Genomic DNA, 25131 nt, shown 5'->3' with positions numbered 1-25131 from the left:
AGGTGGCCCCTGCATTCTTAAGCCCAAAAGGCATCGTCGTATAACAATACAAACCTCGGTCAATGATAAACAAAGTTTTCTCTTCATCCTCAGGGTTCATATAGATTTGCTTATATCTAAAGTAGGCATCCATGAAGCTAAGCATGCGATGACCCGCGTTGAGTCGACAATGAGGTCGATGCGAGGAAGCGGGAAGCTGTCTTTCAGACAAGTTTTATTGAGGTCAGTGAAGTCGACACACATTCTCCATTTTCCACTCAGCTTCTTTACGAGCACCACATTAGACAACCACTCTGGATAGTGAGCTTCTCGGATGAATCTCGCACTTAGCAGTCGATCCACCTCCTCGGTTATGGTGGGATTTTTCTCTGCACTAACACTTCGTTGCTTTTGCCTCACTCCCTTAGCTTTTAGGTCTACACTTAGGCTATGTTATATAATTTCAGGCGCTATTCCAAGCATATCCCCATGGCTCCAAGCAAACACATCCTAGCACTCAGCGAGAAGTTGTTGCATGTTGCTCCAGGCTTTGGACGTCATTTCGCTGCTAATTGTCACCTTGGCCTCTGCCCAATCTAGGTGAAGAGTAATAAGCTCCAATGGTTTGATTGCTTTTGCTTTCTAGAGTTCCTGCTCATCTCGAACTTCACTTACAACCTCTACGCGAACTGGAGCTAGCAGCAAGGCACTAGCATCCGCTGTTGGATGCGTCGCTTTGCCAGCTTGCATATGGCTTTCCCCACTGCAACCTCCTCACTCCCCTATGTTTGGCTCTCCATCAGGTTTATTTCCATGCCTCTGGTAGTTTCGGCAAGCATCTGAGTTGCCTGGAATGGGTTATCGCAGGTACGCGAAGTACACGCAAGATCTATAACGATACCACAGATGACGCCACTATTAACGTGGTGTTTCACATACCTTTGGGCCAAGCTCCGACAACTCAGGTCTTTAGGAATGGGCCTGCAAAAGATGGAGAGTAGTGCAACTTGGAGAAGGCGGCCTTGGGGTCAAGTAACCTCTGATGCCAAAATCAGTAAATATTCTTGAAAGTTTGTAAATAAGAAGAGTCTAGGGATCCGAGAGAAATTTTTGTACCTGGAGCTAGCTATTTATATCGTGGTCAGGGTTCAAATCGTCTTTGCCTCCACAAAGTTCACGCATTCCTTTCTGTTTTTATTGTCAGACCTTCTTTAATAAGGTGTGGCTCTATGACAGCTACATAAATGTGGCGTGTAGCTCACCTGTAGTACCATTAATGCGACATGGTTCTCTGACCCCACATCTTATTTATATGAAACGTAGATGATTTGATGCCGATGGATCGACGACCCTCCGCATTTCCCACTACGCTCTAGGCAAGCCTCTAGGTTCTGAAGGCGGTCACAGACTGTCAAGCTGACATGTCCCGTCGATTGTTCGGTGCCCCCTGGTAGATGTTCCATCCCCTATACATACTTGGGGGCCCTCAGGCCAAGTATTGGGCCGAAACCCAATGGGTTTTATGAAGTGGGGAAAACTCCCTTACATAGAGGTTCATGGAGATTAACTTGAGTCCTTGGTGTATGTACTTTTCATAAGAAAACATTTAGGTGACCCTTCAACAATTCAAAATTTAGATTGAACTCAAAGTACAAGAAAACACACCAATTAATTGTTCTGCACTAGTTTTTTTTTTTTTTTTTTTGAAAAATAGTCTTTCATTAAAACTCACAAAAGAGTAGCATACACTGGACTAAAAACCAGTTCAGAAGCATCTTCTTCTAACTCTAAAGATGCTCTTGCAAGGTTATGAGCAAAACCATTACAAACTATTTTAACAAACAAAACACGCCAACTAGGCAAAGATGTTAGTTTCAATTTTATGTCATCGAGGATCATGCCCACCCTATTCCATCTGTCCAGTTGCTGCTTCGGTCCTTTTACAACTTGGCTTGAATCACCCTCCAAAATTACTGATCTAAGACCCAAGTCAGTAGCCATTTCTGCAGCATGCAAAACCCCTTGAGCACCAGCTAGTTCAGGATCATATAAGCTTGCTTTTGAGATTCTTTTGGTGGCTATCACCCTACCCTCATGGTCACGAGCTACTAGGCCAAAGCCTGCTCTGCCTTTGTTCTTATTCAAGGCTACATCCCAATTGGTCTTTATAGTTCCTAGTGGAGGATGGGGTCCAACTAACATTCACATTTGAAATCACAGTGGTGTGAGTCTTAGAACTCTGTTGAGCAGCTCTGAATTCATCAATGAACTTCTCAGCTTACTTTGCTATTGTTGTTGGGTGTGTAAATGATGACTCAAAAATAAATTGATTTCTCCTATACCAGATGCCTCTTGTTGTTACTGTAAATAGATCCATTGTTTTCTGGTCACCACAGAGGCTCAGTTCCTCAACAAGTTCACTAAAACTCTCTGATCTGAGGGAACTTTTATTGAAAACAGCCGAGCCCTGGCTCCAGACATCCCTGGCAGATTGACAGCATCCTCAAGAACTGCAGCTACCCTCCCTCTGGGATGTCGGTGGATGTCCATAAAAGCCAATCAACAATAGGTCCACACTGTCTTCTTCCCTTTTCAAAGATAATGAGATGTGATTCTGAAAAAAGGAATCCAAAGTAAAAGCATCTGAGCTATTCCACAAAAAAGCAAGGCCTCCACTTAGACCTCTACTTTCAACCACGAAACTTCTGTCAAAACCCACTGAGTTTCTTACTTCCTACACTTTCTTTCTTCCACTCTTTGTTTCCATTAAAAAAACCACTTTGGGCACTTTATCTTCACTCACATGTGAAGTTCTCTAACTGCATGAGGGTTCCCAAGCCCTCTACAGTACCAGCTGAGACCTATCATTGCTATTGGTGGAGCTGCATTGCAGCCTCCACGTACCCAGTTTCATAACTGCTAGGTTCCACAATTAAAACCTGCTTCTAATTCTTACTAGGCTTGTCTGCTTCAACCAGTTGAGAGATGCCACCTCTCTTCTTTCTAGAAGGAGACACGACCATAGGTTCTATTGGAGAGAGGGACTTTGCTTCCCTGGTCCTTCTTTTCCATGTGGACCCCCTTGTTTTTAGCCCTTTGTCAATCCCATTATGCTTAATTGATGTTGTAGGCTCAGTATTCTCCCTTAACATATTGGATTTATCCAACATTCCTTTCTTTGAAAGGCTATTTAAATCTGGTTTGGGGGTCTCGAGCTCCATAAAGCAATCAAAACTTTCCTTTTATGGTTCACTAGGCCCTGTAGAGGAGGGAGATCTACTTTCTAGAATTCCCATATGGAAATTCTCATACTTATTGTAGTCTTTTATAGCTGTATCCACACTACCACCTTCCTCAACTTTAGGTTGATTCCCCCCATTCACTCGACTTTTCTTTGTCAACTCACTGGGCATTGAAATCTCCTTCAATTCAGCCTTAAAATCCTCCCTAGGATCATTCTTGTCTAAATTAACTTCAACTTCATCCCCACCTTTGACTTTAGCCTCCTGCCGCCATTGTTGGTGGTTGTTTTCAACAGCACCAACATACTTCCTACCATCAAAGATATTGGTGTACATTGGTTGAGCTCGTAGCCAAGGTCCATAGCATTCGATCTTCACACCATCCTCTAGTTGTTCATTCCTCTGCCTGGGTCACCCCTTCCCTTAATGAAATAAGATACCACACTGGAAGCAAAAAGATTACAGCCTCTCATATTTAAAAGAAATTCAGTGTTGTTTACCTTCATAACTCACCCATGTACCTCTCAACAGGGGCTTGTGGATGTCAACTACCACCCTCACTCAAAGGCATCTTCCCCAAGCCAAACCATCAAACTCAGCATCCACCCTAATGACATGACCAATGGAAGCCCCAAACTGATTCCCCACCTCCTCAGTCATGGTTGCCAGGGGCAAGTTATGGAGTTGAACCCAAAATGGTTCAAACTTAAAATGCATGGAGTTGATAGAGACAGAGTCATCCACCTCTTGGAGAGTCACAAGGTTCCTATCAAAGAACCATGGACGTCCACTAAGTACCTTTTCCTTGTTAGTCACTTGTTGGAACTCAATCAAGAAACTCTGGCCACCCACCTCCTTAAATCTCACCCAACCCTCCAACCTCCAAACTTGTGACATAGTCTTCCGGAAGGGAAAATCTTCTAGTCGGTACAATCTACTCTTGGGCTAAGAACAGCCTCCAATAAGAGACAACCACGTCGTGAGAATAGCTTCTCTACTAATGGGACGCTGTGCACCAAATCAAAAAAAAAAAATAGAACCCCTCGTCTCACACCAGAAGCACCCTCTCTGTTCTCGATCCCTCTCGCGCGGAAAATCACCCTCTTTGTTCTCTCACCCTCGTCTCGTCGAACTCAGTCTCGTCTCTCTCTCTCGCCCTCGTCTCTCTCGTCACCCTCGTCTCTCTCTCTCGCCCTCATCAAATCCGCAACCATTGTAACGCTGTGAAGGAAGTCAAATCAAATCACCCTCGTCTCTCTCTTTACTTGTTTGCCGAATCAAATCACCCTCGTCTCCGTCTCTCGCCCTCGTCAAACCCACAGGTAGGAAATGCTTTATATTTCATTTTATTTGGAGTTTTTTTAATGTAGATGGATTATGGATTATGGAATGTAGATGTTATTTGCATTATTGTATTAAGGGAACCAACCAAATGTAATGGAAGGATCTGGTAATGAAATGGGTGCAACGCAGGGAAGGTGTTTGATAAATTCTCTCAAAGACTTATGGTTTTGAGACTTGTTTTGAGACGTGTTTTCAGACTTTGTTTTATGACCCACATATATATCACCCCATGGGTACACTACATACCACCCAAAAGAAAGTCATAATGTTTTTTATCTTTGTCCTTTTTGTCTTCTTTATGGAAAATTTGAGTATTAAAATCCACTCTCAAATTAGCAGCATGATGAGGTTTTTATCTTTGATGCTTCTCTAAATCTGGATTTTAGGCATCTATTTTCATCTCAAACGAGCCCTTAGTCTACATGACCATTGACGATGTTGGGTGACTATGCATGCAAAATACTATGGATGTGAAGACCAAGTAGTTATTAGTCTTGTTTTTAGTACCCCCTCAGATATAGCATTTTTGACAAAGGAATGGCTGAACTCCCCCTCAATCCCGAGCCAATTTAACATCTTCTGAGAAGGAAAAACCAACACTTTCTCCCTGGACAAATTTTACACTCATTCAAATCTACTTCAAAAACCTATTGTGGATCCCAATCCAAATCCCCATCAGAATTCCTGATGGATAATAAGTACCATTCTGGTTTTTATCATCCTTACTCCACATCCCCACAAAAAAACTCTCATCCAACCACCTAAAAGTCCAGTTACCTTTTGGCAACCCATCTTCCCAAAACCGATCAAACCTATTCCCATTACTCCAAATCATTGTCCCATTCCCATTCATTAACCCAATCCTCTAGCTCCCTACCTTCAACTTGTTCAACAAAAATGAGTGCAAAAATCAATTATTGCTTTAATACTTGAGTGCAAAAATCATGAGACATTAATCCAATCCTCTAGCTCCCTACCTTCAACTTGTTCAACAAAAATGAGTGCAAAAATCAATTATTACTTTAATACTTGAGTGCAAAAATCATGAGATAGAGCTGCTCCCTATCTGATTTGGAAACTGGTAAAGCTCATATTTTCATATTTTAAGTTGGTATCTTCATGGTCGATACTTGATATTCAAATCTGCCATAAGGTTGTTATTCTCTATGTTAGTTTTCCAACAAAGAATAAGATGTAAGGCAGGGAGTTAATGCTTGTACATATTTTATCTATCTCTATAACATGTAACATGCTTATAACATCTTTTATATATACTTCAGCAAATGAATAATTCAACTTCTCATTCCAGTTCAAGTTCTTGAACTGCAAGAGGGAAAGATGTGGCTAGTTTTGAGAGACTTTTTTGCTACTATGGCATTCCATTGAGGCTATGTATTGATCTTCATATTGAGTAAAACATGTTGCAAAATGACATTGGAGTTAGCTCAACGAAGGAACGATAGGATACATCATGAACATGTAAAGATTGAAGAAGCCAAATTACAAGCCAATGTAGAAGAATTACAATTAGACCTTAAAAGCATTGTTCTTGTCATGGTTGTTTTTTATTGTGATTTTTGCTGTAAGTTTTATGTATCCGGGAAAAAAGAATGTATGACAGTCATTGCTCAGACTCATGTAATCATGAAGTCACTTTATTTAATTTGTGAGCACTTTTTGTATGGTGATGGACGATAGTCATTGCTAAGACTCATCTAATCATTATGTCAATTTCTACCTCATTGGAAGACTATATCAGTCTCTTTTGCAATTCTTTTGGCACGTTCTTTTGCAATTCATGGATGCCAATTCCTTAATGTTTTCTAACTGCTATGATCTCATCAAAATACTCTTCAATATGACAGGCTACAATATTTCACACAAGGATTTAATGCCATAAAACAAGGTTCAATAAAACATAAAAATAAAATAAAATCTCATTCACTCCCCAATAATACAAAATAACACAAAAAAAGTCTCCATCTCAATCACTCCACTGGTCTCCACAATAATACAAAATAACACAATAAAAGTCTCCATCTCATTCACTCCACTGGTCTCCACAACAATAAAAAATAACACAAAAAAAGCATCCATCTCATTCACTCCACAATAATACAAAATAACACAAAAAAAAGTCTCCATTCAATACATCCTTATTCATTCACCGTAACATAAGCCAAATACTTGTCTTCTTGCAAAAGCTTCACCATTTCACTCCAATGATGATTCACTGTAACATAGTGAATAAAGTCAATTATAGTTGTTAAAAAATTATTACCATAACATAAAACTGAAATCAATACAAATATCACATACAATGTACAACTGAAGTAAAACTAAAGATCCAAATTTTGGGTTATGTTTTCAGTCATATGCCCCATATCCCTAAAACAAAATACAAATAAAACACAAGAAATAAGAAACACATTGATTTAAACATAAACAACTAAGAAAAATTGCATTGACTGTATACCTCACTGAAGGACAGTTATTCTTAGCATGTCCCTCTTGCTTGCAAATGCTACAATGCCTTTTCTTTGCTAGTTGAGTCTCTTTTGGATTTTTTGTCCTCAAAGATTTTGGTTGTCCTTTTGTTGGCACCCGTGGGAGATCCTGTATTGTTTGTGAAAAATTTGATATAACTTGACCTTTTGACATTGCAGGATCATTGGTTGAGGGATCTCCACTTCTAAATTTAAGTCCACAATTTCTTCAATTAAAAGCAACTCTTTGTGGACCTTGTCTAGGGCAAGAGAGAGGTGGTTGAATATTTGTATTGACTGTGAGCCAAGTCCTGAAATCTCATAAAATTGCATCGTTAACTTGCTTTTTCTCATAGCAGGATCATCCTGTGTTGTTACATGTGCTTCAGAAGTTGGTATTTCAAGAATGGCTCGACTCTTTGCATTGACTATCTATCTCTCTAGAATACAATGTTGTGGCAGCAAATCTAATTTAGATTTTATGCCAAAAACTTGTAGAATATGCCTACAAATAATTCTCATAAACTCATACATGTGGCATGTGCATTTTGCCTTCTCTTGTCCACTCTCTAATGTCACATAATAGATAGGAGTTTCTTTACAATGAGATGTCACTCCATATGTCTTGCTTTCATCATCCCTTTGAAATTTGGTTGAATTGTATCGTTGGCTATTGAAAAGCTCATCTTGAAAAATTATAAAAGACTTCCTTGTATAGAATAAGGCCACCTCTTCTTCAATTTTGTTACACGTTTTCAGTATTGCCCGTGTAGATTTTGTTCGCATATCATTTTCTTTCTCTGTAAAGTAACGTGCATCTAAGGCCTTCTCATATTGATGCACAAAGTCACTAAACATAGTGCTTGAACGAACATAATCCTTAAAAAACTTGTTCATACTTTCACTCCTTTGAGTTATTGACATACAGGTACAAAATGTGCTTCGCAAGTAAGCCGGAACCCACATATCACGTCGGTTGTAAAGATTTTGTAGCCAAGTGTTATCTACCAGCCCATACTTGAGAAATATTGAACTGCACTCTTCTTCAAACTCATTAGTTGTGATCATCTGATGGATACAATGACGAAAATCCCCTCCAAATTTTAGAAATTTGTTATATACATGGACTAAATGTTCTGAAAATTTTTATAAAATATGCCACAAGCACAACCTATGAGTTGTATTTGGGAGTACCTCTGCAATGGCCTTGGTCATCCCCTTGTCGTCATCGGTAATTATAGTTTGAGGAGTCTTCCCAAGCATTGCCTCTTGCCATGTTCTCAATAACTATGTATTAGATTCTACAGTTTCATTAATCAATAAGGCACAACCAAACATTATGGTTTGGTGATGATGGTTAACTCCAAAAAATGGCATAAATGGCATCTTATAAATGTTTGTCAAATACGTGGTATCAAAAGTCACAACATCTCTAAAGTATTGGTACGCAGCCCTTAACCTTGCAACTGCCCAAAAATAACTTCTCATACACACATTCTCATCAACTTGCATAGAGTACACAAACTCAAGTTCCTTACATTGTCTATCTTGAAAGTAAGCATATAATCTTTGTGCATCTCCCTCTTCAAATAATTTGCTTCTTTTGTTTCCTATGAAATTTTCCACGTCCTTGCCAATGCAACCGACATTAAATTCACCACCTGATTCTTTACTCAGTACCGACATTATCTTTCTTATCGGTACACCAGACTCATTCAAAGTGAGAATGAGCTTCTTTTGAGCACGTGTCACTCCTCTATGTCCACGGAGCAAGCTAGTACTTCTTGCTATGAGTAGCTCATGGTTATGCTCATGCACAAATTTGGATATTGTCCATTGTTCACCATTTTTCCTTATTGCCATTATTCGTTTACAACCAATTTCTGTCTCAGCAGGTTTAAGAATTGTTTGTTCCTTTTGTTTGTGACTTTCACGCCGAAATCCTTCTCTTGAGCAAACATAGTCTACCACAATTAACTTTTTCTCTTCTTTTGCCAATCTTGTATGGTTGGTCGGCATTGAAAAACCTCTTTGTCTTGCATACGCCTTGTAAAATGCCTAGGTATCTTCTACATCATCAAATGTCATACCAATAAATGGCTCTTTAGGACCACTAGTGGAAGAAGAAATCATATTCACCCGTTCTTCCACATCCACATCACATTCTTCTTCCACATTTTTAGTCTCATCTCCAACTTCTGGACAATTGCAACTCATTGTTATCTCAACTTTTTCACTATCCCAACTCGATATACGATCTTTCAATACAAAAATAAAAAAATAAAAAAAATACATTCAATACTCGCCAACCATTCTAATTTTATTAACTAAGTGATGCTTTTTTAAAGATGGCAACAAATCTGGCTCCACAATTTATATACAGATCATGAAAAATACAGAGGCTGTGTAATGGCAAGGACGTGGAAAATTTCTTAAGCAATGGTTGTGCAAACAAATCTCAAACATAAATAGGATTTTTCTTGTTCTTTGTTCTTTATCTTAGCAAATGGATTGGCAGAGCTTGAAAAAAAATCCTATGGAGGTCAACGGTATGTATGCAAAAACAAAGCAAAACAAATTGCAAAAATACCATGGAGGTCGACGGTGGTGCCGCGTTGGACTGCGTGGTAGTTGTCGGATTTCGTGGTGGCTACGAGTGCCGACGGAATGGCTATGGGTGGCATCGGGCTGCCTAACGTGGGTGGCGTCGAAATGGTTGTGGGCGTCGAAATGGCTGTGGGCGACGGAATGGCTATGGCTGGCGTCGAGCTGCCTGCCGTTGGAGTCGGAATGGATGTGGGTGGCTGTTGCCGGTGTCGAAATGGTTGTTGGTGGTTGTGGCGTGGGCGGCTGGGCGTGTAGGGAGAGCGGCGAATGCAATGGTTGTGCAACAGGTGTACATTTGACGTAGGGTATGGGAGGCTGTTCTGATGTAGTGAGACGCATTCTGTTATAGTGTATAATGTGACGTGTCAAAATTTAATTGGTGGCTGATCTAATGCATAAAATGGACAATACCGCTAAAGTAGAACTACTTCCGGAATGCTTTATTATTCACACCTTTTTCTGTCAGTACTCTACCCATAATGCAATGGTTGCCTCGAGTTTTCCTCTCTGTCTCATGAGGAACATGAAAGATGGAGCTCTCTTCACTGGACAGGTTAAGCCTTTCCCATCTCTTTGACAGTTCCTCCTCTTCTAGAACCATGTCACCCTGCGCCAAACCTCCCACCAACAGGAGACTTACACCCTTGCTTAACCAGGGTACACCACCTTACTCTTCCTCACGAGAGAGAGAAGAGAAGGACCGTTGTGCACTAGTTAAGTTGATGGTCAAGTACACCAAAGCATGCGCATGCTTTTTTTAAAGCATGCAATAGCATGTGAAGTGCAAGTATTAATAAATACCCACTTTTTTAAAGCAATAGTGGGACTAGTCTAAAGTCATTTAAAACACTATTAAAATACCCATGTTATCAATACATAAGCATATATATATATATATATATACACATAATTATTTTGAGAATTCTAACATTTCTCAACTTTTTATAGAGTCGCTAGACAGGTATTTAGAGTTAAGCGGGTCGAATCGTGCGTAGAGCATCCAATTATAGTGCTGAAGTATAAGCACAAGGATTAAAAACTCCATGAACCATTGCTTTGGACATGATATCACCATAAGATATTCCCATAACTTCTTTCAGATTCAAAGAGAAAAGATTGAATAGAAGTTTTGTTTGGATCAAACATAATTCATGATGGACACTGCTAGGAATGATTTTCCAACCACTTTTGTTTAGGTATATAGAAGCATTCAAGATTCAACCACTTCATGATGACACTCAAAACGACTCTGATCTGCTGCTGCATTTGATGCAGTAGTTCCTATTTGTGGTCTGATCTATCCGTTCCTTTTTTTTTTTTTTTTTTTTTTTGGGAACTTCTGTGATTATTTCTCCCCCTAATGTCCAAATCACCACAAAAAAAAAAAAAAAAAAAAAAAAAAAGAAGAAGAATAAAAGAGCAAACATTTGGAACAATACAAACAAGAGACTGGGGAGACCAAATTCAAGGGGACCACGACAAAATCCTAGGTGCAATGATTTGGTGTATATTGGTCTTTCTAAGTAGTATGCATGCTTTCCTTTGTAAAAGAAAAATGTTAATCAATAGGCACAGGAGTGCACGTAATTTATCAAACCTGTTATTCCCACTTTACATACAGGAAGCCCACACAACTACTGAGAAATAGAAGAAGTAAACTTGGGGATGGTATTCTTGTCAGTTTTTCTTACCACTTATTTTTTCCACAATAATGACAATATATCCTACCAATTAGAGAATATGACCATATTTTAAGCATAAGTAGCAGTACAACAGTATATAATGCAGCATAAATGAATCAATGATGAAGCATAAATGCATCACATGTGTGATTTGCTTTAGCTAAATATCATAATACATTAATTTCTCAGCTAAAGTGTGCAATCATAATACTCTTTCCAGCTAAAGTGTGCAATCCTGCTTTGCTTTTGTAATACATTAATTTCTTTTCAAATTTTCTTTATGTTTAATTTTATGATGTTGATATATAGGCATAACTTTAGTTTTTTAATCTAAATATATTAGTGTACATGTAAGATAATTTATCTCAAATTACAATTGAACCCTATAGAACCTAGTGCTACTATGCCTTCATCTGGGTATGAATCAATGTCCAATGTGATTCATTTGGATAGCACTCTGCCACCAACTCTCTCCTAACAACTAGTCCTCAAGTTCACCCTCCTATCACAAGAAGACGGAACAAATCAGATATATGGCAACACTTTACGATAATTCATAATGTCATGGATCCTAATGAGCCCAAAGCCTCATGAGATTATTGTGGTAAGGTTTTGTTATGTCATCCTAAAAATCAAGGTACTTCATCTTTGAAGTACCATAATCAGACATGTAAAGCTTTAAATACTATTGGGGTTGGAAAGGATAACCCCCAGTCAAAAACGATCAGGACTAGGAAGACGGGGGTGGATGGTACAACTAGCAATGCTAGTGTTGGACTTGACAAGTACAATGACAGAAAATACAGTTGGTAGTAGCTAAAATGATAATCGTGGATGAGCTACCGTTTAGATTTGTAGAAAAGCAAGGTTTTAAAGACTTTATGTTCATAGTTGAGCTTAGATTTCCAATCCCCTCTCAGATTACTATTATGTGAGATTGTATGAAGATGTACATGTTAGAAAAATAAAAGTTGAAGAATATGTTTGTGGCATCCGATTATAAGATTTGCATCACTACTGACATGTGGAAATAAATTCAAAATCTTAATTATATGTGCATAAGAGCCTATTTTATTGATGATGATTGGGTCTTGCATAAGAGAATTATAGATTTTAACAAAGTTCCTAATCACAAAGGGAAAACAATAGGAAGAGAGATTGAATCATCCATACTTGGATAGGGCATAAAGAAGATATTTACAATCACAGTCAACAATGCGTCCTCTAAATCAATTGTGAAGATTCGGAATGCAGTGAAATATATGAAATCTTCCCCTGCAAGTCCTAATAAGTTCAAGTCATGCGCAGAGAAACAAAGTATTTTGGGTGGTGGGTTTCTTTGTCTTGATGTTCCAACTAGATGGAACTCAACATGTCTAATGTTGAGTGCAGCTCTCAAATATTATGTGGCGTTTGAGGTGCTGCAAGATAAAGACAATGAGTTTGGCCCATATTTACATGAGGTTGGACAATGAATACCAACTTTACATGATTGGGTAACTGTCAAGGTCTTTGTATGATTTTTTAAGCTTTTTCATGATATGAATTCGCAGGTTTCAAGCTCAGTTTAAGCAATTTCGAATTTGTTCTTTAAAGAAATATTTACAATCTATAACCATTTGAACAAAATTTCTATGAATGAGAGTGATATGCTGAAAACCATGTCGGAGAGGATGTTGCTCAAATATGACAAGTGTTGGGGGGATTTTGAGAAATTGAACAAAATGTTGTTTATTACATATATGCTTGATCCGCGCTAGAAGTTGAAAGTTTTCGAGTCTTGGTTTACAAATATTATTGGCCATGAGCAAGTGTCTAAACTTGTTACAAGGTTAAGGAGAATGATTGAGCGGATATATAAGCAGTATTCAAATTTCAATGTAGGTTCAAGTAGGGGCTAGTCAAGTGTTGGTGAGACCTAAAGCAACACTTCTTATGATGATGAGGATAATCTATTTAGCATGTATCACCAATATCAAGCATCAAAAGGTGGGGTAGAGTCTAAATCAGAATTGGATAAGTATTTCATAGAAAGCGTTGAAGGATTAACACCCGACTTTGAAATTCTAACATGGTGGAATGTGAACTCAATCAAATATTCGATCTTTGCCAATATAGCTTGAGATGTGTTAGTTATTCTCATATATACTGTTGTTTCAGAGTCAGCATTTAGCGTTGGAGGTTGTGTCTTAGATTCATTTCGTAACTCATTGACCCCGACAAGAGTTGAATCCTTTATCTGCATGCAAAATTGGTTGATGTCTCCCTCCATTAATTATGACTCTCAAGATGTAATGGAAGATGCTGAAAGTTACAAGTTAGAAACTAGTAAGATTCATATTTGAAAATTATTTTCATATAGTCTTTTCAATTAATTATATGTTTAACATAATTTTTTTTTTCATGTAGATAAAACTTTGAAGAATATTTTGAATGAGGTCGATTGAAGATTACTTGAAGTACTTTTGGACCGAAACTAGCTAATCCATGGGTAAAATCATTTTTGCTTGCTAATTGGTTAAGTCATTGATTGGATTATATAGTATTATAAATTATGCATTTGATCCTTGTTTTTTATGCTTCCAAGATAATTGATGCATAATCTTCTCTGCTATTTGCAATTCGATTTTAAGTATTATGTGGTGATTAATGATGGCTGATTTCTATTGATTGCTACTCCAATTAGAAGGGCTTAATTATGGATTTTTCTTGAGAATCTTTCAGGATTGATGCAAGCAGGATATTGTTCTTTTTAGTATAACCAAGAAGTAGCCTTTGGTTGGATTGTTATTTTTTATGTAAACAGTTGTTAATTACAAAGTAGTGTCAAATGCAATGGTCTTTGTTTTTCTTACCAAGTTTTGTTATTAGTATTTACTATGAAGGATTAAATATGTAGAGACACAGCATGCACTCTTGAAGAGTCGAATGGGCGTAATTCACAAAAGGATACCAATAAGGATACCAATAAGTATGCAGTCTTGAAATGGTGCTGCTCATCACTTCCACCACTCACTAACTATTCTCAAAAATCGTGGAATTGACAAGAAAATCAGAGTCTAACAACGAGAAAAAAATATATAAGAGCCATCCGTTGAAAATACAATGAACCATAGGACATTTCTTACAATGTAAACTCTAATTACATTGAAATTCAGAAACAAACAAATTTTGCATGAGCACAACCTCCTGCACAAAATCACAAAAGGGCATTGGAGCATATCATTTCAAATTTTTTGTATAGAATAGTAATCAAATTTTTTTAGATTATTTAACCCCCCCCAAAAAAAAAAAAAAAATTTGTCGAGACTGAATACCCATTTCCTCCTAAAGCTTTTTCGGGGTTGGGTAATCAACTAATCGATCGAACGACTAAACGAAATGTCTCTAGATCGGGCTGGGTCGAAATAGTGGTTTTCGGGTCGGGCCGGGTGAACAATCCTAAGTATATATTATAGTATATAATCATATATTGTAGCATATTATAATATATATTATAATTGTATTGTAGACTATAGTAATGATATGTAGTTATTTACATAAGATTTTAAGATTTAATGTTATTTTAACTAGTAATTTAGCATATAATACAAGATTATTTTATATATAATTATATATATTAGATATAAAAATTATAAATCATATAAAAAATCATATAAATCATATAAAAAATCATATAAATAATTAAAATATATATTTATATAAATCTATTCGGTCCGGTTCAGTCCGGTGTTAGAAAAAGAAAAATTAAAATCAATCCAATTTCAACTGATTTTAAAAAAACAGAATCGGTACTAGATTGAACCGATTTAAAATTGGACCAAACTCACAGATTTGGTCCGCTTTATCGGTTCATCAATTTTTTTTCATAGTTATGTACAAGTTCGCACACACTCTTTTAATAAAAGAACAAATTTAAAACTCATTTTTAAAAAATCAAAAATTATCATTGGCTGGTGTCATCTGAATAAAAGTCTCTCGAGAAAATACTAGAGTCGTACCAATTTAAATAAACCGATTATTGAGTATGATTGTTTGCTTATTGTACAAGAATTACTAGCTGCCCATTATACTTTCTCAACTAATGAGAACTTAGTTATGGAGGTAAAGAGCTCAATGAATTATTTCTAAAAAGTTAGCATTGAGCATGTTAACCGAATGGGTAATAGAGTTACACAAACATTAGCTAAATATCCATGGAATCAAAATGGCAAAACCACGTTTAGTTTGAGGTGGCCAAATTCAAAATAGCTCCAAGATTCAAAGATTTTATTCAATATAGTTTTATAAATATAGAAAATAGCCCCCAAAAAATTTATACTCTCCATATATTAAAATTACTTAGAAATGTCTCTATTTTTTTTTATAGTTCCTAAATTTTGTATAATTTCTATATAACATCTATTTTCAAAGATGTGGTCTTATCAAAATTAAATTAAAATTAATAAAAAAATAATAAACTTATTAATATAGATCCTAAAATTTTTGTTGTACAATAATAAGTTTCTTAAATGTATAGAGTCCAAATTGAAATTAATATAAGAAAAATTATTTAAACTTGACTCTATATAAAAAATAGTTAAAAAATTTTATCCTCTAAACTTCATTTAAGTAAGAAAAGAATTTATCTAAAATTTCAATTATAACATTATATGTTTAATAACACAAAACTATCTAAATTTTACATAAAATATAATAAACTAACATACTAAAATAAAAAATAACCTACTAAAATATTACTTGATAATTTTTATAAAAATTTAAATTCTAAATATTTTATTACACAAATAATAATAGCTAGATATTATTTTATAAAACATTATAGTCAAAAATTTGAAACATCAATTAATTTATACTTACAAAATCTTATTTTACGTATCGAGATCCTATTTTATATGTATCGAGGTCTTATTTTATATATATTAATGCTTTTATAATTTTATAATTTTTATTTATTTTACATAAATATACGGTAAAAAAGTTAACCGCACTTTAAAAAAAGAGTAATTATTCATTATTTTAATTTTTATTATATTTTTATTATCTTATAATTTGATATTAAATAATTAAAAATTATTTATTATATTTCACTTATAAATTTACCATCTAAAAAAAATAATAAAAAATAAATTATTTTTTCAAAAAAAGTACTGGTTCCTGCATGGAAGGTTTTTGATGTTCAAATGTTTTGGCAAAAGTCCCTTTCGTTTGATGATGCTCTTTGGTTTGATAATCCAAGTTACTATGGAATTTGCTTTGAATTCGAATGAAATTCTGTTTAAAAAAATAATAATAATAACCATACTTCATGCATAGTGATCACTTATTTTTGTCGCAGACTTTCTACAAAAGTACAATATTATACAAAATTAAAGGACAAAACAGGACTAATGGGGACAAAACTTTTTGGTTACTCAATGTTTCAGCGTTCACACAACTTCAACTGCAGTACTCCTGAAATGCACGCCAGGCAAAGTGTCTAGCAAATCAAAGGTTAGCATGGAAGCTCTAGGCTTTGGCTGCCGGTCCGACAACCCCAACGGCAATGGCGCCGGCGTCATTCTCTCACAGGTACCAAGCCACTTAGTTTGCATGTATTTCTGCTTCCTCCATGGCCCCAGATGCATTTTCTTATCCTTCATGCATTTTTTGGCAGCACAGCACATTACCTTAATCAGCGGTCTTAACCTTTCCGACTTCCCTACGTATACTTCCGGCAGCCGGCTAATCAACTGGTTGTATTCTTTGCTGGCCCTTGCCATCTCGAACTCTGCTCGGAAATTCAACTCGATTACCACTCTCACTTCTCCTTTCTTTGGGTTTGATTTGTCCAAAACTTCCAAATATGTGTGCTCCCCTGCAAAATTCGGAACACCTAGTTTAGTGACCTGATTTTATAAGAGACGCGGCTGGCCCGCTATATTTTCATGTTATTTCAAAATCTTAATGGGTCCTACTTTCCTCAGAAAAATAGAAACTCTACTCATGGATGCTTTACTTCATGGACCCACTTTTGAAATGGTGATTTAAAGAAAATGGGATGGGTGGATTAATGATTAATACCTGATGGAATGTCTGATGTGCCCCTCCATTTAGACTTGCAAATGGCACAATTGTAGCCATCACTTGTGAGCCGGTTGCATATTTCTCTTCGCAAGCAATTCTTGCAACCTCCGGCCACCGGTGTTGGCCGGCACACGCAATATTCATTATCCGCCATGTCAAATTCCTTCAATGCTTCCTTGGTAGCTTGCCGGATTTTCGTCTCAATTGAACTAGTTCTGTACAACGTTCCCTGCATATATATATATAATCCACAAAACATTACTATAAAATTAATTAACCACTAATTAACACATATTGACACAATTACCAAAAGAGATTTCTGTGTCCTAGAGGAAAATTTTACCTGAAGAACTTGCTCTTGCTCTTTCCAAAACGCCTGGTTCTCTTCAACATTGCAATGGTTCTCGTCCTCATCATCATCCTCATCCTCCTCGTCGTTGTTATAGTGGTCGGAGTTGAACGAATTGTCCGACGAATTTTGACCTTCCTCAAAGAACCCAAAAACCAAGTCGGTAAAACTCGTTACTTGGTCAGAAAACTCAACGATCTCGTCGGATCTCTGATTAGCACCCAGAATTCCAGCCATTTTAAAGGCCATGGAATTGATCTCGCACTCTACTGTAAGGAGCTCTGGAAATCTAGGAAGCACGTGCTTTGAATGACTCAGTTCGGAAACCAAACCTCAAATTTATAGTGATATTCAGGGCATATTCCTTTTGTACTTTTTTTTAACATTTTGTTAATATGATTGATATAATTATTTTTTTAAAATATAATTACAAGAATGTTATCAATTATATTAATAAATTGCATAAAAAAGATAAAAATAATAAAAAATAATTTACACGCAATATTTTTTATAATATTTTTTATAATTATGATTTAAATAAAAATTATTTTTATAAATATTTTATAAAATTTATACTATTATATAATATATTATACAATATATCATGTGTATATTATTACCCAAAAATAATTCTACGTAACAAAATTCTATTCCTTAAGGTCGGACCCACGAGACCGAGACGTGACGCGGCGAGAGAGGCGGATGTAGGGGAAACGTACATAGGTGGCAAGTCGTATAGCGGTGGCTGGGCAGATTGGACAGCTCGGTACCACGTCACCGTAGGGATCATTCAATATTTAAAAATTTAATTGTTAATTTAGGTAGTGAAATATTCTTATTATTATTTATTATTATATTATTATTTACTATATTATTTATTATTTATTATATTTTTATTATTCTTATTATTATTTATTATTATATTATTATTTACTATATTATTTATTATTTATTATATTTTTATTTACTATATTTTATTATTTTTATTATTATTCTTAAAATATCTAAATTACCTCAGTATTCAATCATGATATAAATAAATAAAAACGTGACTAGGGGTGAAGGGTTCATCCTAATCCTGACGTTGAGGGGACCACAAAGACACAAAAGAGAAGGTCAGAATTGTCAGAAGAAAAGAAACGTGTCGTCATCTGGCGATGTTACACGGATGAGCTTATCCATTAAGAGTGGGACCTACTTTTGTTTGTCGAAAACCGTGTTGCTTTAGCTGGGTAACCATAGATTCTACCAACTATGCACGTTGTCACTTATTATTTAATTACCATTGGATGTCCCGAAGCTATTTAAACATTATTGGTGTCGTTACCAAAATACCCCCATCCATTCGAGCATATTTCACGTGGGATTTGACCATATGATATCAACGCGATGAGCTGCTTTCCTCGAAATTCTCTTCAGTTGTTGGCGGCCATTCGACTCCGACTCTCCGAGTCATGACAAAGGACCAACTTGGAAGTTCCCTACTTATAATTGTCTGGGACAAAACCGTGATTATACACTTGCCTAGGCTTACGATATTGTGTATTTCCGACCTAATGGCTTGAATATAAGATCTAATGTTTGGTGTCAGTGTCATAATGTAATGGGCATGAAATTAGTGGACATGATTCGGAGACAAAATAAGAAGGAAAATCATGGTTTTGTTGCCTAATTCAGGAAAATGTAAGAAGTAGTTTGTCCATTCTTTGAATATAGATGCCTCGTTTTGATTGTCTATTAATTTCAAGAAAATAAGAGACTGAAAATAACATGAAAAGTACTGCATCGATGCTGTATTGGCCACTTTTAGGTGATATGAAATAATTTTAGATAAAAATTAAAAAATTAAATAAAATATTATTTTTTAATATTATTATTATTTAAAAATTTCAAAAAAAATAAATTAAAATTTAAAAAGTTGAATTATTTATTATATTTTTTATAAAATTTAAGAAAGTTGTAATAATAAGATAAAATAAGATGAATTGAAATAGTTTATCAATCCAAACGGAGGCTTATCCCAAAAAAAAAAAAAAAAAAAAAAAAGGTGTTTATATTATATGGCTTTGATGAAACAGGCTACATATTATTGGCAATGATAAGCAAGTGGCTTAGAAAGATTAAGGATTCATTTAGATAATTAATCAAATGAATTGAGATATTTTATGAATAATAATGAAATTATTAGTTAAAATTAGATGAGATGAAATGAGATAGTTATCTTTGTATCTAAACGGATCCTAAAAAAAATTATAATTATGATGGTTGAGTATTTTGTATATATATAAGGTATCCAAAAGCTCACAGACTAAAGGTCTTAAGCCAATAAAATTTGCCAAAAGATTGGGTTAAAATAATCTATATCTTTTTCTCTTAGACACATTAATTTCTCAACCTTATACTTCCCAAACTTTTAACTTGGATTAAATCAATTCGTTTCATAAAATGCCATTATAAATCCATCAAAATGTTATCTCATCGCTAATGAGGGTCTGTCACATGTCATTTAAAAATTATTTTAATAATAAAGTAGATAAAGTACTTTTTTTAAAAAAAAACAAAAAATTATAACCTATGGTACATCAAGGAGCAGGTTGTAACGTGTGGGTCGGGCGACCCAAGTTGCTCTACCTGCGTCGCGCCGGGTCAAGAGCCTAGCGCACTTTAGCTTAAGCTTATTTATATACATATAAATAATTTTCTAGTATTGATATAATTTTTTTTAGTTTTAGATGACACGTCGCAGACCCTCATTGGTGGTGATGGGCATTTAGTTGAATTTGTAACTGTATTTTATCAGAGGAATTGATTTGATCAAAATTAAAAGTAAAGTTTGGAAAATGTAAAGTTCAAAATTAAAGTTTAGAGATTAATATATCTAAAGAGCAAAGTACATGGACTATTTTAGATTTTTAGTATTTAACTTCAAAAAAGACGTTGTATTGTTCGTGTGGTGATGACAAAATGAAATTTTAAAAAATAATGAATTTATTTTAGTATTTTTAAATATTTTTTTAAGTATAAGTACCACTCAAAACTTGTCTAACTTGCTACTATATACTTTAATATTTTTTAAGCATAGTTTTTAAAGCTACATTTAGATATTGAGATGATTTTAAATAATCTGTAAATGATAATGAATAGTTTGTGAATAGTAATAAATAATAATGATGTAATCTAAGATCACCTCAAAGTACCGTAGCATCTCGGAGAATACTAAAGTTAGGAATTAGGAAAAATTCGATTTTGTTACTCCTAAAATGTCACTGATCTCACGCATTAAAATAAAACACTTTAGTGCAGTACATACGTACGTACGTACCTATATACATACATATATATATATAAATATATGTATGTATGTATGTAATTCTTGTTTGTTTTTTAAGAAAAAAACGAGCTCTCTCTTTCGTGGCAGAGATAGTGGGTAAAAATTAGTACTTTCCACCCAGCTTGTGGAGAAAGGGTCCCGATCTAGATTAACACAAATATTTTCTTGACAACTGACATTAACATAATTATTTTTCTAGATTTTACATGAAAGAGACATGATTTGAGAATACTATTAGAAAAGCTACCATTACAGATTAATTTAAGTGATCCTTTGGTAATTAAATAGAAAACAAGACATCCCAGCCCTACCAGTTGCCAACTTGCATGTTCAAAAAGATCATCACCAACTAGACAGAAGATTATATCTTAATACAATCATCTTACACTTTTACTTTAGTTTAGGATTACTTATAAAAAGTTGGATACATGACTGTATATTCCACGACGAGAAAGAGCATGATAGTTTATATATTACATAGTTATGGTGCTTATAAACTATCGCGTATATATACTATTTATCGTAGACAACTCATTATAATGATTATGAAAAAAAGGCTAAAATATTATGTTGAGGAAAAAATTAGTTAATTGGCATATTCTTGTGAAAACCTATGTAAAGTTGAGTTGTAATAAGTGTTGATACAGTGTTAAAATGAAAAAGATTGAAGTGTGCTCAACATGGCTCGACTGGCGCTCGACTGGCGCTCGAGCGGAACCTTCCAGAGAGGTTCGCTCGATAGGCGCTCGACGTATCGCTCGAGCGGAACCTTCCAGAGTGGATCGCTCGAGCGGAACCAAGCGCTCGAGCGGAATCCAAACAGAGTGGTTCGCTCGAGGTGAGCTTGACGTGGCGCTCGAGCAGGACCCATCCAGAGTGGTTCGCTCGATGTGCGCTCGACGTTGCGCTCGAGCAGAACTCATCCAGAGACGTTCACTCGACTTTCGCTCGACACCTCGCTCGAGCGGTTTCAGAAGATAACGTGCGCTTGACCTTCGCTCGACACCTCGCTCGAGCCAATATTCAAAACAACCTAAAAATTGTAAACAAGCTTGGGACATTCTTGAGGTTACCCATGAAGGTACCAAGGCTGTTAAGAATTCTAAGCTTCAAATGCTGACCACGAGTTTTGAAGAACTTAGAATGAAAGATGATGAAACTTTTGATGCCTTATATGCCAAACTCAATCATGTTGTCAATTCTAGTTTTAATTTAGGGGACAAAATCCCTGAGAATAGAATTGTGAGAAAAATTCTCATATCTCTTCCTGAGAGACTCCGTCTCAAAGTCACTGCAATTGAAGAGAGCAAAGATTTGGACAATATGAGAATTGAAGAGCTGGTGGGCTCTCTACAAACCTATGAGCATACTCTTCCTGTGGATAAGAAAAATAAGTCCATAGCCATCAACACTATCAATGAGTCATCTGATGAGTCGTCCGATGTGTTGGCTATGAGTGACAAAGAATTAGCCTTTTATGCTAAAAAATTCAAGAAGATGTTTGTATCTAAAAATAGAAAGAACTGTGGAGATAAGAAGAAAAGGTTTGAGAGAGTTAATAGAAATTCCAGTTCAAGAAACAAGGAAATGAGCTCTAAGAAATATACTAGAGCCACCAAAGATAGGGTACAATCTGATATTCAGTGTCATGAATGTCATGGTTTTGGGCACATTCGCTTTGAGTGTGCAAATTACAAAAAGGCCATAGAGAAAGCAAAGGGTGCTTCTTTAAGTGATAATGATTCTGAGACAAGTGACTCTTGGTTGGTTGTTTGGTATTTGGTTGGACCTCTTGGTTGTCCATTTCTATTCTCTTTGTATTTAGGAGGTTTATAGAACCCCCAAGGGGTTTTTCATTTGGTTTGTACTTGGATGCACTCCAAGTGCTCGGTGAATTGCTTCAATGAAGTTTGATTTTCTATTTTCATCATGCTTTGGTATTGCCTTGTCCCCATGGTCATTTTTGTCTATTCTAGTGTTGGGATAGTGTTTGGCATTGAAGCTTGGGACCTCCATTGGGTTTAAAACCCAATCTTGGCTTATTTGAGTTTGAAGTGCTCAAAATGCAAAATGGGTTGTTATATTGTGTTAGTGGGCATGTGCATTGTGCATTGTGCATTTTGACATAGTTTTAGCAACATTACATAAGTTTGGCTTGGTTCACAATTAGGCATGTGCATTCATCAAGCTTTGAGCATTTCACATTACCTTTAGCCTTGTCTAAAGGTCATTGATTTTGTCCAGCTTCAGTCATGTCTCGAAGAGTTCGTTCACGCCAAAACCCTCCAGTCCCCGCTCAAGCACATTTTCGCAATCCTCGTGCAAGAGAACTCTACGCTCAAAATTTTTCCACTCGTTCTCTAATTGTCGAGCGGGAAGTTCTCCTTGGTGAGCTTTCTGAGACTATTATCCCACACATTTTTGAGTCTCGCCAGTGGCTGGCTTTGACCACTGGTCATCCCACTCCTTCTATGGAGTTGGTTAAGGAGTTTTACTCCAACATTCATGCCATCTCTGATGATGGCTCTTTTGATGTTAGTCTCCGGAACATTGTCTTCCGGTTGACTCCGGGCATGATTGCGGACTTGTTAAATGCCCCGTGAGTGGCAAACCCCACATATCCATATACACGGACTTCTCCTCCTAGTCCGACTGTCATTGTTGAATGTTTAATCTGTCCATTTTCGAGTTGGGATGGTAAGTCACACATTCTCACCTCACGTTTTACACCCGAGTTTCTCATTCTCTGTAGGATAGTCCTTACAAACCTATATCATACTGGTCATCAGAGTGATGTCGGTCCTGACCGCACCACTCTTTTGTATGCATTGATAAATGATGTCTCCATTGATCTGGGGAGTCATCTCTGTCGGGTTATGCTTGAGGCGTTTAATTCCCCGAAATTACGGACTGGCTTGCCTCTCGCCTGCCTCATCACTAGGATAGCCCTCTCTCAAGCTGTTATGCTTCTTCCTAATGAGCCTAGAGTTCCTTTTAAGGCTCCTATTGGGCGTAGGACCATGCAGCTAAGTCGTGCTCACATTACCCCTCACCCACTGAATGTTGAGCATCCTCCTGCATCCTCGTCTCAGCCATCCACGTCTCAGCCATCCAGTTCACAGCCTCAGGGCTCGGCACCATTCATACCGACAGCGGGATCAGTCGATCCCAGCCTTCAGCAGGTCCTTGAGTACCTTGCCCGGCTTGAAGCTCGGTTTGAAGCCCGAATTGATTGTCTTGATGCCAAAGTTGACAGCCTTCAGCAGCTTGTGACTAAACGCTTCAACGACATTGAGGAGTAGCTCGATGAAGATGATGGCAGTCAAACTAATGGGGACAGTTGAGACCCTTGGCGTTTGTGACAAAAAGGGGGAGTATAGATTAAGGGGGAGTGGTATAGAGATTTAGGGGGAGTAGCAAGAAAGCTGTAGGGGCAGCTTTTGTTTTTGTTGTGTGGGGGAGCAGCTATTTTTATTTGTATCACATGCTGCTCGTGCTACTATTGTTTGTCTAAATTGAAAACAATGTCTGATTTAATTCTTAATGAAAAGTCTTCTGAAAACTGTGCTACAGACATTGTTTATGCTTATGAGATTATTTATTGCATATTGTTATTGGTACGTTTAACAGTTTGCTAAGTGTTTGTAGAAATATCTCAATGTGCTCAAGACTTTTTGCCTGAAAAATGGGAATCCTGATTTGGGTATGTTAGGAGTAGGTCCTATGTATAGGTTAGAGGTTTTGTCACAGAAATGCCAAAGGGGGAGATTGTTGAGGGAAAAATTAGTTAATTGGCATATTCTTGTGAAAACCTATGTAAAGTTGAGTTGCAACAAGTGTTGATGCAGTGTTAAAATGAAAAAGATTGAAGTGTGCTCAACATGGCTCGACTGGCGCTCGACTGGCGCTGGAGCGGAACCTTCCAGAGAGGTTCGCTCAATAGGCGCTCGACGTATCGCTCGAGCGGAACCTTCCAGAGTGGTTCACTCAATGTGCGCTCGACATAATGCTCGAGAGGAACCCAAACAGAGTGGTTCGCTCGAGG

General features: G+C 36.5%; 3 protein-coding genes across 3 annotated transcripts; all 3 read right to left on the bottom strand.

The window, feature by feature from the left end:
• Window positions 1–3782: 3782 nt before the first annotated feature.
• Window positions 3783–4118, bottom strand: LOC121249369. Its single transcript, XM_041148080.1, has one exon. The coding sequence runs from the start codon at window positions 4116–4118 to the stop codon at window positions 3783–3785; it is 336 nt and encodes a 111-aa protein (XP_041004014.1).
• Window positions 4119–6721: 2603 nt separating this feature from the next.
• On the bottom strand, window positions 6722–8914 carry LOC121249368 (protein FAR1-RELATED SEQUENCE 5-like). The gene is made up of 4 exons (XM_041148078.1): window positions 8546–8914; window positions 8246–8338; window positions 7978–8119; window positions 6722–6798 (listed from the first exon to the last, which is right to left on the bottom strand). The coding sequence occupies exons 1-4, from the start codon at window positions 8912–8914 to the stop codon at window positions 6722–6724; spliced, it is 681 nt and encodes a 226-aa protein (XP_041004012.1).
• Window positions 8915–16630: 7716 nt separating this feature from the next.
• On the bottom strand, window positions 16631–18098 carry LOC121250969. The gene is made up of 3 exons (XM_041150239.1): window positions 17750–18098; window positions 17404–17635; window positions 16631–17197 (listed from the first exon to the last, which is right to left on the bottom strand). Exons 1-3 carry the CDS (start codon window positions 18002–18004, stop codon window positions 16770–16772), a joined length of 915 nt encoding a protein of 304 aa, XP_041006173.1. The 5' UTR covers window positions 18005–18098; the 3' UTR covers window positions 16631–16769.
• Window positions 18099–25131: the final 7033 nt, after the last annotated feature.

This window comes from Juglans microcarpa x Juglans regia, chromosome 2D, assembly GCF_004785595.1.
Source record: "Juglans microcarpa x Juglans regia isolate MS1-56 chromosome 2D, Jm3101_v1.0, whole genome shotgun sequence".
Lineage (NCBI taxonomy): Eukaryota > Viridiplantae > Streptophyta > Magnoliopsida > Fagales > Juglandaceae > Juglans > Juglans microcarpa x Juglans regia.
Note: the sequence above shows the minus strand (reverse complement) of the source record. Positions and strands in the feature narration are given on the sequence as shown.